At 54.1% G+C, this 14,755-nt stretch overlaps 1 protein-coding gene across 3 annotated transcripts in view; it reads right to left on the reverse strand.

The window, feature by feature from the left end:
• Nucleotides 1–600: 600 nt before the first annotated feature.
• Nucleotides 601–14,755, reverse strand: part of DSCAML1 (DS cell adhesion molecule like 1) — a 356,638-nt gene continuing 342,483 nt past the window's right edge. For 2 of the 3 annotated variants that reach the window (XM_067039017.1, XM_059070778.2), the window contains 12 exons: nt 12,526–12,643; nt 12,011–12,174; nt 11,615–11,713; nt 10,680–10,868; nt 10,045–10,332; nt 8,421–8,576; nt 6,658–6,688; nt 6,391–6,509; nt 5,932–6,084; nt 5,113–5,307; nt 3,617–3,928; nt 601–1,628 (listed from right to left, as the gene is read on the reverse strand). In XM_067039017.1, the coding sequence (XP_066895118.1) occupies nt 1,162–1,628; nt 3,617–3,928; nt 5,113–5,307; nt 5,932–6,084; nt 6,391–6,509; nt 6,658–6,688; nt 8,421–8,576; nt 10,045–10,332; nt 10,680–10,868; nt 11,615–11,713; nt 12,011–12,174; nt 12,526–12,643 (2,291 nt within the window). In that variant the 3' untranslated portion in view covers nt 601–1,161. Of the gene's footprint in view, nt 1,629–3,616; nt 3,929–5,112; nt 5,308–5,931; nt 6,085–6,390; nt 6,510–6,657; nt 6,689–8,187; nt 8,236–8,420; nt 8,577–10,044; nt 10,333–10,679; nt 10,869–11,614; nt 11,714–12,010; nt 12,175–12,525; nt 12,644–14,755 lie in introns of those variants that run through there. The other variant, XM_067039019.1, reaches the window with a different exon arrangement.

Genomic DNA, 14,755 nt, shown 5'->3' on the forward strand with positions numbered 1-14,755 from the left:
GTGCCCGCTGCCTCATTCTCTCTGGCAGTAACTCATTCCCCTCCTCCATGAGCCCTTTTCACGTCTCCGACCTCTGATGACCTCACTCCTTCTCCCTTTGGCCTTATCTTGTCCTAACAGTCAGCCCAGAACTTCAGGCTCTGGCCGGACCCCCAGGGTAATATAACCTCTCCCTCCCTTCCCAGTTTAGAGGCATCTCTTACACAACTGCCCACTAGCGGTTAGCAGGTTAGTGTAGCTTTGTTCCCCTGGCTACACTGCTTTCTCCCAAAGGAGAGAAGCCAGTAGACACAGCCTCCCACCCCCATACCGGCTCCCCAGCTCTCTCGCCAAGGTTGCCTCATTTGACCGATAAGCAAACTGTGGCTCGGAGAGGTTTAGGAGCTCGCTCAAAGACACACACCTGGTCCCCTGTAGGGCCCAGCACAGAAGTGCTCAAGGAGGCAGCTTGGCTAATGGAAGGCCTTTTAAAAAGTTTAACGTGCTGAGCTAAAGCCGGGCTTCTCGAAGTCTCTCCCTGAGAGACAGACGGCCTGGTATAGGGGCCTCTCCTCCCTGCCTCCCCACTGGCCCTTGCCAAATGGGAAAAAAGCCACCATGTAGAAACATAACCTTTATTGCACACGGCGCTGGGTCTTTTTTCATAGAAAAAGGTATCAACACATAAGCATCTGCAAATTGAAGCAACTCCTGGTTTTCTTGGAACAGTAAAATCGCATGCAGTGTCTCTGAGTTGGGATTTTGGTCTTTGTCAAAACCACCTAGATTGGAGGGAGGGTGAGTAGGAGGGGAAAATTGCTGAGCCTTTGTGCCTCTGTCTCAAAATAAGGTGAGAGAAATATATAGATATATAGCTTGTCGATGTGTTCCTCTCTCTATATATATGTATATATCTCTCCACACATATTTTGTGGGGTGGGGAATTTGACTTGCACTGTCAAATTCTTTGTGCCCTGGCTTCATGGAGAAGAAGAAAATAGTTTCATTTGTACAAAAGAGTTCTATGTACAAGCGTTCATGACTTGGGGGTTGTCTTTCCCTTGTTGGTTGGTTTTTGTCTGTCAATTTAATATAAATAACGCAGGAAGTCAGCCCAGCTGGTGCGTGAGGGCTGGAGGTGCAGGCAGGTCCAGGCGGAGGGCCGCTCTCCTGGTTGCACCCCTACACCAGGGTGTAGGATTTGGAGTAGGCCCCGGCCCCCTGCTTCTGAGACCTCCCTACCCCTGACGTGCCCATCTCAAGAAGTGAGTCCCTGGAGCCCCCCATTTTGGTGTGTGGGCCCCCGGCCCGCGGAGGCTCAGTGCTGGGGGCCGGAGGGGCGGTACTGGGGGCAGCCGGGGGCTCGGCGGGGGCGGGACCGGGTGCCGGGGGCGCCGTGCCGGCTGGGGGAGCTGGCATGGCCAGAGTCCTCTGAGGTAAGGTGGCTGTGGCGGCGGCCCCCGGGTGCGGGAGGCCCAAGGGCTTGCTGGCAGGGTCCAGGGTCAGGTGGCGAGCCTGGGGCTGGTAGGTTCGAGCCAGGTTCCTGATGGAGGCCTCGCGGGGCGGGACCACGGGGCAGGGCTCCCGCCCGTCTGCCTTTCGGAAGAAGGCCTCCGACTTGGCGTAGAGGGGCAGGTTACAGTAGTCACCTGGAACGGAGGAAGCAGGGCGTGTTAGCGCCAGAGGCCTCTTGGAACCAGCGGCCAGCTTGTTCCCCCACCCCTACGCCTCAGTCTTCTCCCTGACCTGGCATAGGAGTCCCTCCACCAGACAGGAAGTAAAGAGTCAAGGAAAGATGCGTTACCTGGCCTCTCTGAGCCTCAGTTTTCTTATCTATGAAATGGGGATAATCATATTTCCCTACAGGAATACTGTGAGGAGGGAATGAGATAAAGTAAGGAAAGCGCTTAGTACAGTGGCTGGCGCACAGCGATGCTCAGTAAATTGATACCAATTGTTAATTGATCACTATAGCCGATCAGCTTCAGCTGGTGAAGAGCTCATTTCGTTGTTTTTTTATTTGCGGTACGCGGGCCTCTCACTGTTGTGGCCTCTCCCGTTGCGGAGAACAGGCTCCGGATTTGCAGGCTCAGCGGCCATGGCTCACGGGCCCAGCCTCTCCGCGGCATGTGGGATCTTCCCGGACAGGGCCACGAACCCGTGTCCCCTGCATCGGCAGGCGGACTCTCGACCACTGCGCCACCAGGGAAGCCCAAGAGCTCATTTCTAAACAGGGATGTCCTAAGAGCTCTGGCTGTTAGAAAGCATTTTTTTGGCCATGTCGCGTGGTTTGTGGGATCTTAGTTCCCCAACCAGGGATCGAACCCAGGTCCATGGCAGTGAAAGCGCCAAGTCTCAACTACTGGACCACCAGGGAATTCCCTAGAAAGCTTTTCTTTACTCCAAGGAGGAAAGGAATGTCACTCCCTGTCACTTCCCCACATTCAGCCCGATTCTGTCCTCTGAGGAGCCCCAGAACAAGGCTTTCCCCTCTTTCTCACCGCGGCCTTTCAGACACCTGAAGTCAGCTACATTTCCCCGTCCCTCTCCTTCGTCTCCTCTTCTCCAGGCGGAAGGTTCCTAATTTCTTAAAATGCCTCCACGGGACAAGCTTCTAGGACCCTCACATGCTGAGCCCTCTGCCCTGTGAGCACCCTCACCCGTGCACGTGCCTCTCTCCCGTCCACTGTGCCAGGCACTTTCCTTAGGTCATCTCGTTTAGGCCCCACAGCCCCCTGCATAGATTAATACCTGCCTGCGTTTTGCAAGTGAGGAAACTGAGGTTCAGAGAGAGTAAGTAACTTGCCCAAATTCACACAGCTACACAGGGAGGCGGAGTCATTCAGGGCTGCTTGTTTCCTAAGTCTTTGTAATTTCTGTTACCCCCAGCTCTTCTCTAGATGACCCTGAGCCCCTAGGTCAGCACGGCCACTTAGCAAGGCCAGTGCTGAGTGGACCAGATTGCCTGCTTTGACAGCCTGAGCCTTGCACCCTGTGGCCCTAATGTCTGCTGCGGGGTGGGGGGCTTCCCTGCTCCCCTCCCCCTGGTTATCCTAGACCTGCCCTGCTGACCCCAAAGGACATATGCTCTGGCCAGGCCCCTGGAGTCAGATGGTTCCCAGTCAGGCTAGGTCATTGCCCACCATGAGGTTTGGCCACCACGGGTTGAACCGCCAGGATTGTTCCTTTGGGTCTAGATTAAGTTCAAACAGTATTGAGACCAATGGCCATCGGGCAGCTGACCCCATAAGCAGTCTCTTTCCATCCTGGCATAGCTTCAGATTAAGGGAATGATCACTACTTAATGAGAACCTACTATGTGCCAGGCACGTATATCATTTCTAATGATCCTTACAACAATGCAAAGTATATGCTATCAGTTGCATTTTACAAATGAGAAAATTCAGGCCAGAGAGGTTAAATGACTTGCCCAAGGTCATAGCAGTATTAAGAGGTTAAGCCAGGATCTGTGCCCTGATCTGCTTGCTCCCGAGTCCTTGTTCTTTGCACTACACCCCGACTGCCAAGGAGCCGTGCTGGGCTGGCGGGACCCAGGTGCAGTTAGGGCTAGGTCTAGCCAGGGCTCGTGGCGTTTGGGGGCAGGGGACACAGCAAGGGAGGTGGTCTGAGCGCTCACTCTTGTTGGCCCGGTGAGGGATGGGCACAGCCACACTTTTGCCCCGGTCGGCATCCTGGGGCTTGGGTGGGGAGGCGGTGAAGCGGCAGATGCCAGGCTCTGAGGGTGTGCTCATGGATGTCATGCTGTCAGCGTTCTCATTGGTGCCTGTGGTCATCTGGTCAGAGGAGCTGTCGGAGATGAAGCATTCGGTGATCTCAAACTTGGCATGCTGCAGTTGTTCCTCCAGCTTGGCATGCTCATAGGCCCGGGCCAGCTCCTCATAGGTGGAAGAGGCGCTCTCCGTGGACACCATGCTGTTCCGTCCCTTGTCTGGGGAGATGGAAGGCACAGGGTTGAGGGGAAATGAGTGGCACCCCCCCAAATTCATTGCAGCATTATTTACAATAGCCAAGACATGGAAGCACCTGTATGTCCATCGGTGGATGAGTAAATAAAGAATATGTGAGATATATACACACACACACACAATGAGATATTACTCAGCCATAAAAAAGGAAATCTTGCCATTTGGGAAGATATGGATGGACCTTGAGGGCATCATGCTAAGTGAAACAAATCAGACAGAGAAAGACTTACACTGTCTGATCTCACTTATATGTGGAATCTAAAAAACCCCCAACAACAACAAACAAAACCCCCAAGCTCACTGATACAGAGAATAGATTGGTGGTGGCCACAGGTGGGGGGTGGGAGTTGGGCAAAATGGGTGAAGGTGGTCAAAAGGTACAAACTTCCGGTTATAAATAAGTCATGGGGATGTAATGTACAGCATGATAACTATAGTTGATAACACTATTGAATATTTGGAAGTTGCTAAGAGAGTAGTTCTTTAAAGTTCTCATTATAAGAAAAAAAGTTGTAACTATACATGGTGATGGATGTTAACTAGACTTACTGTGGTGATCATTTTGCAAAATATTACAAATATCAGATCATTATGTCACACACCTGAAACTATATATTATATGTCAGTTATATCTCGATAAAAAATAAAGCGGGTTTATGGGGAAAGGGTGTAAATGAGATCAGACTGAGCAGTTCCCCTACCCATAAGCCCAGAAGCCATCTGAAAGCCTGACTATGGAGTGGACCAGGCTCACAAGACCCTGCTCTCCGCCTGTGAAGGTAGCGGTGGTGGCAGAAGTGGGATATTTGATGTGCTGCCTAATAAAGGGCAGAACATCTTTCATTCTTGATAATAAGCATCACCCTCTGAGCAACACTTAGCCTTTTCTCCAACAAACATCACGGGTACCATTTTCTCTGTCATCTTTCGGGAGAGCAAAATGAAATCCTTGACCAAGCAGTGCTCCTCTAGGTCAAGTGTTTTTTGTCATAGCCACAGAGTGACTCAGTGACAGCTGGAAATGAAACTGACCTGTGCCTTGGACTCCAACAGCTGGCGGGTGGGAGTTGGGAAAACCGAAGGTGGAGACGGATACTGGGGGAGCTGGAGGAGAGTGAGCAGAATGAAGGCAGGTCCCTGGGCTTACCCGTGTCCTGGGAGAGGCTGGCACTGTAGCTGTCACTCTCGGTGACAGTGACGCCATGCTGGGAGCCCACAGTGCGCCAGTCGGAGGTGAGGGTGCGGGCGGGTGTGGAGGCCTGGCACTTGGTCAGAGTCCACTGGCTTGAGTACCGGTTCCGGGTGCTGTGGGCTGACTTGACATTCTTCCTGGACACTGGATCTGCACAGAGGAAGCAAGAGCTAGTACCCTCCAGCTGCAGGCATTCAGGCTTGGGCAGCTGGCATTTACCAGAAAGGGCAGCAGGAGCAAGCGAGGAGGCAGAAGCAGCCACAGAAGCTCCCCTGGGAAAGCTGAGTGAGCTGCCTTTCCTGACCACATGGCTATCTGTGGAGGAGGAGAGCAAGTGTTGGGCACTGGGCGGCGTCCTAGTCCTCCCCGGCCACCCTGTCTTTTCCTTCAGCCTGGGAAGAATGTCACCTCATCTCCTGCTGCCTCATGACTGTCCATTCATTCCCTGTGGTCCTGGATGTATTCTATGCTTATATCCAGAGTCACAGTGGAAGATGCAGAAGGCCCTTGGAGAGAAAGAACAACTAACCCTCTCAAAATGTCTAGGTAAGGAAACTGAGGCCGAGAGAGATAATGTTAGTGACATGCCCAAGGCCATAGCTAGTGAGTCTATAAGCAAGGTCTCTAGACTCTAATTCCAGTGCTCTTTCCCTTCTTCCATGCTGCTCCTCCCTCCTTTTTTTTTTTTTTAAATAAAAATGTCACCTCTGTCTTATGCTGTGCCCACGAAACCCCGTGTGGGAGGAGGGCTGTCTCCCCGGGGATAATGCATACTGGTGCCTGGCCGGATGTCAGACATGTCGATGAGGGGTCCTGAGCTCTGGATGAGGGCTGGGTGGTGCAAGGAGACGCCGGTGCAGAAACTCTGAGGGTTGACAGCTTGGCTGAACTCAGCATCGGTCACAGGGATGGTGGCTTTGTCATCTCCTGGGGGAAGAAGTACAATCAGCAGCAGTCCTTCCCTTTGGGCACCATCTTTGCTTCCCAAATTTCTCTTTGTTTTTATCCAACAATGAAACCAGGAAAGGTCAGGTCAAGTCTTCCCATTAATGGAGGAGGAAACCTAGTCCTTGAGAGAAGCTGCAGTGAGTTCCTAGGTTGTTGAGCTGTTTGTTGATGGGGCTGCTTCTGGAACCCTGGGCACTGTGTGAGGACTGGTGGTTGCCCTTCATGGCATGTGGCCTGGGGAAGCACACTCAGCAGGACAGAGAGCTCATGGCACCTGTCACTCACCCAGCTGCTTGATGCCCTCCTTGTCCTCGATGAGTAGCTGGACCCTGGGGATGTCAATGTGTAGCCGTGGGCCCTGGGGTGGCCCCTTCACGGGGGTGTCAAAGCTTCGGTTGTTCTTGCTGTGGAGAGAAGGGCTGGAGGTGGGTGACTCAGCAGCCATAACGGGTCGGGGGAGGGGTTTTGCAGGACAGTGGGGTCTTAGAAACCTGTACCCTGAAGGAAGGAAGGGGGAGGGGAGGACAGAGGAAGCAGCTATGTGACACCCACCTTATCAACATTTCTGCCAAACTCTTTGCATCTGCAAAACAGTAGAGAGAGGGGACTGAGTGAGAATGGAGTCTGAGAAGGATGAGAATTGGAAGAGGCATGGGGAACAAGATGGGAGTACTTCCTAGAATGGGGCCAGGGCTTGTCTCCTGGGAAGAAATATAAGGAGTTCTGAGACAGTCCAAAACATAAGGTCTCATTGCTCCCAATTCAGGATTTGGCTCAGTTCTGCTTTCCTTTCCTCAGATTTTTATCTAATAGGGACATCCTTCCCAAAGCAGAGGGTAGGTAAAGTGCTCCATCAGCTTCCTGAATTGATTCTAATCAAACAAAACATCATAGCAGTCTGGAAATGGGCATCAGTGGTAGGTCTATCCTCAGTTATCTGTTGGGGAGAGGAGAGAGTGGGGAATGAAGTAGAGGGGGGTCAATTGGTATCTCCAGATGACATCAACCAAGAAGCTTCATTTTCTTCTCTAGGACATCTGTCCCCAAAAAGTCCATGGATAGATTTGAGGGTCACTGTTTTGTCTCAGAGGAACCTTGAATAGGTTCAGGACTCTCAGGTTATGAATTGATAAGAGAGGAGAAGGAAAGGACCCAGGTAATCCACTAGACCTCTGATAACTGAGAATGATCTGTTAGATCGAGTCTAGCTTCATGAATGCATTCAACCATCTATCTACCCACTCACCCATCTATTCATTATTGATCTATCCACCTGTCAATCCATCCCACCCATACATTATGCATTCATTAAACTACCCATCCAGCCAGCCATCCATCCATCCACTGATCCAACCATCCATCCATTCAACCATCAACCCATCCAACCATCTAATCATCTGTACAACCATCTGTTCAACCATTCATCCAACCATCTATCCATCTTATCATCCATCTATCCATCCAAGTATCCATCCATCCATCCATCCATCCATCCATCCATCCATCCAATCTTCCATCCATCCATCCATCCATCCACTTAACAACCATTAACCACCCACTGAACCATCCTTTCATCTGCCCAACTCCTAAACAAACACCCTAGGCAGCCTTAGTCATTCCCTCTTCTGTGTTATTATCGTGACTTGGCTGTGAATTCTATAAGGGCATGGGCTGTTCCTTCTTCATTCATCTTTACACCTCCAATGTCTGGCAGTATCTACAATACAGCAGATACTCAATAAATGTTTTCCAGATGTGTGAACAGACATTTATTAAGCAACTAGTGGGTCCTGGGGAAATCAAGGTAAATCAGACCCATTCATGCCAGACTATGGTAGCAGGTGTTGGGACAGGGGATGATATTAAAAATATTTAGCACCTGACAAGGCATGGAAACAGCTCAGTCAAACCAGAGCAAAGTCCTAGAGGCCACTTGCAGGTCTACTCTTTAGTGGCTGGGTCCTAGGAAAGTCTTGGGGATCCACTATGAGAGAATGGAGCATCCAGGGTAGAAGGGAGCAACATCTGTTTACCAATCAACATGGAAATGTTTAAATATTTTAACAAGCAATATGGTCTTACCACTGTGTACCTCTAAAAGTCAGCCCTGGTGAGGGCAGCCTCGAAGTCCTGGGGGCATAGAGGAGGAAGCAGTGAACAACTAAGGGGTTTCAGAAGGCCAGAGTGGCAGCTCTCCCTTCAAGGGGACATGGGCACTCTCCCTTGTCCTGATGGTGCTGTGAGCCAGTGGAAAGTGGCCAGCGTTGCTGAGGGTCAGCACTCCCTCCCAGGAAGCCCATAGGAAACTCGCCCACCTCGGAGTCGCTTCAGCCGCTTCTCTTTCCTCTTCTTGCGAACGATGAAGAGCAGTGCCACCCCCAGGGTGGCCAGGATGACCGGGCAGCCAATGGTGAACAGCTTCTTCACATCGTCACCCTCGCCTTGTGCAGACTTGATGGGCGGGATGGTGCCTGAACAGGAGTGAAGAAGGGAGTCAGTTGTCCCTTATGAGTTGAGTGTTATGCAGAGTCTCAGGGGCAAGGTAGCCCTTGGACCGCTTTTGCTGCCTTTGGTCTCACTCTGATCTCTACTTCCCCGTGCAGAGCCCCAACTCTCCCCTCTGCTCCCCCTAATTCTGGTCCCATCAGGACAGCCATGAACAGTTGTGTCGTTTTTATACTGCATATGATATTAATGACTTCCTTTTAGAATTGTCCTAAAGTCTCTCAGAGATAGTCTACTGCTTGTTGGAGTTCAGTGTTCATTTCTAGAACGCTGAACTTAGATTCCCACATCCAGCTGGTAAGGTTGAGGGGGATGGTGAGGACCGTAGGAGAGAAAAGTCAGGGAAGTGAGATCCTGTGCTCTCTTCCCCAGATGGAGGCAAAAGCCACTAAACACCCTGCATTCTCTCCCAGCTCCCCATCCCGTGGGCGAAATCTGCTAACCTTGGGGGCTGCAAGGAGGCAACGTTGAGTCCTCCTGCTGACGTATAGCCTTCTGCCAAGCCCTGATGCTTGCTTGTTTCAAAACCTCACTTAAGAGTCATCTCCTTCATGAAGCCTTCCTTGTTTGAGCCCATCCCCTTCCGATACCACTTTTATTCTGTTTCCTTAACACATAGGTAGACTCGGTTTAGCCTGGGACAGCTGGTCCCTATGAATTCAGCCCTCTATGTGCTTAAATGCATGTGTGTGCATGAGTGTGAGGTGTCCCCATGTGGCAGACACCAGTTAGTACTCACTAAACATCCATGCGCTCATCTACATTCCCCAGACTTCCTGGCAGTCAGGTTAGAACCATGTTACTAGCTCTGGACAACAGAGTGCGACTAGAGATGATGAGTACCACCTCCTGGCCAGGGCAGTTAGGAACTGCTGTGCCTTTTTTCTCTCTCTCTCTTGTTGGTGACCACGGAGGCTACGTGTTCAAGAAGGCATGGCTAAAGATGGAGGCCAGCCAAGCCTCACAAGGTGTTATGAGAGTGAGAAACAAATCTTTATTGAATCAAGCCATGACGCTTTCAGTGTTTGCTTGTTACTGCAGCACAGGCTACCCTGTCCTGGCTAATGTACCATCTGAGCAGAGGGTTCTTACAGGGCAGGACCGCAACTGCATCTCTACCTCCCTCTCATCTCTTTGAAGCAACGGAGAGCAAGGGTTGCACCTTCAAGGGCCCTCTGTCTTTAGCGTTGCTGACCTGCTTGCCTGCCTATCCCTCTGTGTTGGTCACAGGTATATCACCCACCCACTCACCTGTCTACCCATCTGCTGCTCCTTGGCCTGTCCTTTGCTTGCTTATTCACCTGTCAGCCTTTTTGTCCCTGACTATAGTCCTGCCTCTTTTCTATTTGTGTGTCTATCTCTTTACGTGTCTGCCTCTCTGCCAGCTTCCCCGGCAGCACCTTGCTCCAGCCCTGCCCACCCTTTCCGACTCACTGCCATCGTAGTCCAGGGTGGCGAACTGGGCGGTCTCGTTGCCACAGCCGGCGCTGTTGCAAGCCCTCATGCGCAGCTCGTACCACGTGGCCTCTCGCAGCTCGGTCAGGAACACCTCCCCGGACCTGTTGGCACGCAGGCCCTGCCAGGCCCAGGTGCCCTTGGGCCGGTACTCCAGCACGATGGCCGTGATCGGGCAGCCCCCGTTGCTCCAGCCCTGCAGGTTAAGCCGAGCATGTGTGGAGTTGATGTGGGTGAAGAGGTGCTGGTCTTTGCTGAAGGAGGGCTCTGGGGGGCCAGAGGGAGAGAGAGACGTTAGAGAGACTGGGAAAGATTTTTCTGGGGCAGCTGGGACCACAGTGGCTCCAGGGGACAGAGGGGCAGGAAGAAGAGGAGGGAGAGAAGGACAAGGAGAGAAGGGCCTGGCCAAGGAGGAAGACAGATGCAGGCAAAAGGAAGAGGCGAGCCACCCATCTGCCGTCCCACCGCAGGGAAGTGGGGCCAGTTTCTCCTACTGTGATTCATCCGACGCTGCAGAGATGGGAACTCGGTGGGGTCTCCCCTTGAGTCTCCACGCTTCCCCGTGCCCCCTCCTTCCCTACCCCAGCAGCCTTCTACCCCGTCCTGGGCCTTACCCCGCCCGTGGGTCTTGGCCTCGATGATCTCACTGATGCGCCCGGAGCCCACGCTGTTCTTGGCTGCCAGCTTCACCTTGTACCAGGTGCCACACTTGAGGCTGTCCAGCCTGAAGGACCGCTCGCTTGAGCTGACGAACACGTCCTTCCACTCCTCGCTGTTGTCCACCGAGTACTGCAGCACAAAGCCTGCCCGGGAGGTTTGCCTGGCTCAGGTCGGGCAGGGCAGGGCCTGGGGTACCCCAACAGGCATCATGGGGCCGGGCGCCGCAGGGGGCAGGGGCTGCTTTGGCCATCGGGATGGGGTGGATGCAAATGAGATGCAAAACGGAAGGGCCCTTGGGTGAGTTGCAGGGCTCTCTCCTGTCAGCGCTTGTGTTAGGGTTGAGAAGCCAGGATGGGGAGGGGAGCAGAAACCAGAGCTGTGAGGCTTGCCAGGGGTCCTAGTTAGACCCTACTACTCCATGTTTAGTCCCTTGGCCCCGGGGCACCAGCATCACTTGGGAGCTTGTTAGACATGCAAATTCTCAGCCTCTACGCCAGAGCCCCTGAATCAGAATCTGTGCTCTTACAAGATCCCCTGGTGATTCATATGCTTGTTTAAGGTTGAGAAGCACTATCTAGAACATTTGTCTACTTTTACAGATGTGGAAACTAAGGCCCAGAGAGGAAGACGGGCTTCCTAAGAAAGCAGACTGCCTCAGGTTTGTACAGCTCACCAGTGGCAAGGAGGGTGGCTGTTCTAAAGCCCAGCGGTCTAGGCTGGTATATTTTCCATGGCACTTGGGTAACTTCCCTGTGGTCGGAATCGCCCCTCCCCCATTATTTCCTAAGCATTTTGAGGACCAGCAGGGGAGTGAGTGAAGCCCTTCCTCTGCCCCTGGGCCCAGAATTCTTTCCCCTGTCTCCCCCCTCCTCATCCAGACCCCTCTCACCTCGGATGGAGCTGCCCCCATTGTCACCTGGAATCCAGGTCAGGGTGATGGACGAAGCGGAGGTTTTGGAGACAGTTAGGCGGGGTTGGTCCGGGGGAACTGTGAGGGGAGAGCCAGCAGCCCGCACCAGAGGGTTAACCTCTGACATTGGGGTGGCTTGAGGGCGAGGGGCTGGCTGTCCCACCCTCTTGGTGCCACCCTCACGCCTGCTCATTTTCACCTCTAGCCCTCCTGCCTCCTATTCCACGGGGACCCTCTGATCCACCAAGGGCCTGTCTCCCCAGTGGCGGGTCTTCCTCTTCCGTTCGACAGCCCTCTCTCTCTCACACGATGGAATTCCTCCCTCTCCTGCATCCCTGTCCCCACCGGGGCCCCACCCGCCTCGCAGCGTCTCACCTTGCACCAGAAGGTTGACGATGATGGTGTCGAAGCCCCCAGTGTTGGTGGCTGTGCAGGTGTAGTAGCCCGAGTCCTCAGCCTTCACCGCGCGCAGCAGCAACGTGCCATTGGAGTGGATGAGCCAGTGCCCATCCATGGACACGGGGATGGCCGAGTCTTCGCTGCGGGGCGGGGTGGGGGTGTGGAATGGGTTATAGCAGGCACCCCCTCCTCAGGGGGCCTCCCCCAGGTCTGCAGGCAGTTAGAGCCGGGAGCAGTAGGGGGCTGGCTCGGGGACCCTGGATTCTTGGGCTGTTGCTCAGTGCTTCCCGGGCATATCCAGGAATCTTGGCCTCTTCAATCACCCGGGGTAGGGAGATCTTTGGCAGCCAACAGAGGGGAGCCAGGGAGGCCAGGCCCGCAGGGCTGGAGGTGACTGAGTCGCTGGAAGGGAGGGACATTGGTTCTCTTCATGGCTCTTCTGCTGTGCCCATCCCTGGGGGTCACCTATCCCGGCGGGGTCCCACACACACCTGTCCTTGGTCCACTTCACGGCAGGGGCTGGGTCTCCCACTGAATTGCAAGGCAGCCGGACATCTCTCATCCAGGGTGTTGTCACAGTACCCCCAAAGGATATGATCTTTGCTGGGGCTACAGGAAAGAAAGGATGAGAGACATCCCACTTTTACCACCAGCACTGCACTGGCTCCCCTTTCTCAGGGCTCCTGAATTTACAATTCAAGTCCTCCTCACCCTACCTGACGGCTACCTTGGGCTTGGGGTCGGGGGAGAGTCCAGGAAATTTCAGATGGGAGTCATTGATTCAGCAAACGTTTATCAAATACCTGTTTGGGCCAGGTATCACAGGAGGCTCTGAGGGGCCACAAAATGAATCAGATCTGTTCCCTGTCCTCAAGTTGCTCGCCATCCAAGAGGGAGGCAGATACTTAAAAAAATCATTAGGGTGAAAAATACTATGGTAGGGGTAGAGACAAGCAACCCTAGGAGCAGAAAGAAGGAGGAATGCACTCTGGCAGTGCAGCGGTGGTGGAGGCGAAGGCCAGGGGCGGCTTCTGGAATTGGAAGCTTTAACTTGACTCTTGAAGGCTAAGAAGGAATTCACCACACGGAGAAGGAAAGGTGTGGCGGAAGGGGGAATGGCATTGAGTAGAGGCACGGGGGCCTGAAACACACGACGAGTGGAGGATCCTTTGGGGTGAGCAAAGCCCGGGGTGAGTGAGGAGGGGGCAGCAGAGCCGGGGCCAGAGCGGCGAGTGGGAGGAGAGCATGGAGGGCTCAGCTGGCACCTCAAGGAGGCTGGGCTTCCCCTTGAGGTCACGCGGAGGCTTGCAAGTAAGTAGTGATATGTTCAAAGTAGAGTTTTAGATAAATCCCTGGCTGCTTGCGGAGGATGGTTGGGTGGAGGTGATCTTGCAGGACGAAGACCAGGGACAAGACGGTGGCTGGAGGGCAGGCGAGAGGTGATAATAGGGTGGTGGAGAACAGACTAGGGGCTCAAGGGAAGAAATGCCAGGACGTGGGGTCTCCCTAGTTTTGGAGAAGAGATGGGGGGGAGGTGAGGGTGACTTCCAGGATTCCAGCTGGGCCAACCAGATGGGTGCTGGCGCCCTCGTGGAGTTGAGGCACACAGCAGGAGGCTCAGGGTAGGTGGGAGAGACTGGAAGATTCTGCTCATGCTAAACTGGGGGGCCACCCACGGGGGTAGCCGGAAAGCAGCTGGATATAAATGTTTTGGATCATGAGAGAGACGACTGGACCGCACCGACGTGCACTCAGCAGCACAGTGACTGAGGTCACCAGGAGGGGGACTGCAGATGGACAGAGGAGTGGCGGAGCCCTGGGGTCCACAGCACGCAGGCGCAGAGGAGGGAGGCGTGTCCCCGGGGAGACAGGAGCACGCTGAAAGGACCCTGATCGCAGGCGGCTTCACGGAAAGCAAAGGGAGGCAAAGATGCCAAGGGCCCAGAGAGAAGGTAGTCGTGTCAGGCACCTTGGAGATCTCCAGGCCCAGGGTTGAAAGTGTTAAATTAACCAAGCAACCACGTGCTTCGGGGGGGTGGGGTGGGCACAGTCAGCCCCACTGAGCCACGGGACCCTTCTTGGGGAGAGGGAAGACGTAAGGTGGCCGAGGAAGCAATGCTTAGAGGTTTGGGTGCAGGGAATGGAGGTTCCTCTCCTCTGAGGGCAGCGCCGGGGCGATGGGCTTGGGACGGTAGGTGAGGTCTGGAGGGGCCGCCGAGGAACAGAAGGCTGCCTGGGGCAGTGGAGGACTGCCGGGGTCCCCCAGAAAGACGTGGACTGGGCAGAGGGGCCCAGCGAAGACAGCCTCCATCTCGCGGGCAGAGAGAAGTGTTGGGGGCCTCGGGGATGGCGCCAGGGGCTCTAGAGATCCCGTTCTAGACCCAGTTCTGCCCTGTGGCTGGGACTGGTTCCTGTCCCTCCACCTCCCAGGGCTGCTGTGAGGACAGAAGAGCAGGATGTCTACATTCGAAGAATTACGAAGCCCTCTGGGAACGTGTTCCATTTCATTCCCACAGGGGAAGGGCCCGGCCTTCAGCCAAGACGCCCAGGCTCTCAGACTATGCTCTGGGCCAGCGTCAGCTGTCCTGGGAGGATGGGAGGCCCTGGGCCCCTTCCCTCCTGAAGGAGACAAGTCCAGAAGAAGGGGTGGGTAGCCCCTCTGGGAGGAGGGGCCAGGGGAGGTTAGACACCTGAGGCCGTGCAGAAAGAGCCCCGACTTGG

Source organism: Kogia breviceps, chromosome 7 (assembly GCF_026419965.1).
Source record: "Kogia breviceps isolate mKogBre1 chromosome 7, mKogBre1 haplotype 1, whole genome shotgun sequence".
NCBI lineage: Eukaryota > Metazoa > Chordata > Mammalia > Artiodactyla > Physeteridae > Kogia > Kogia breviceps.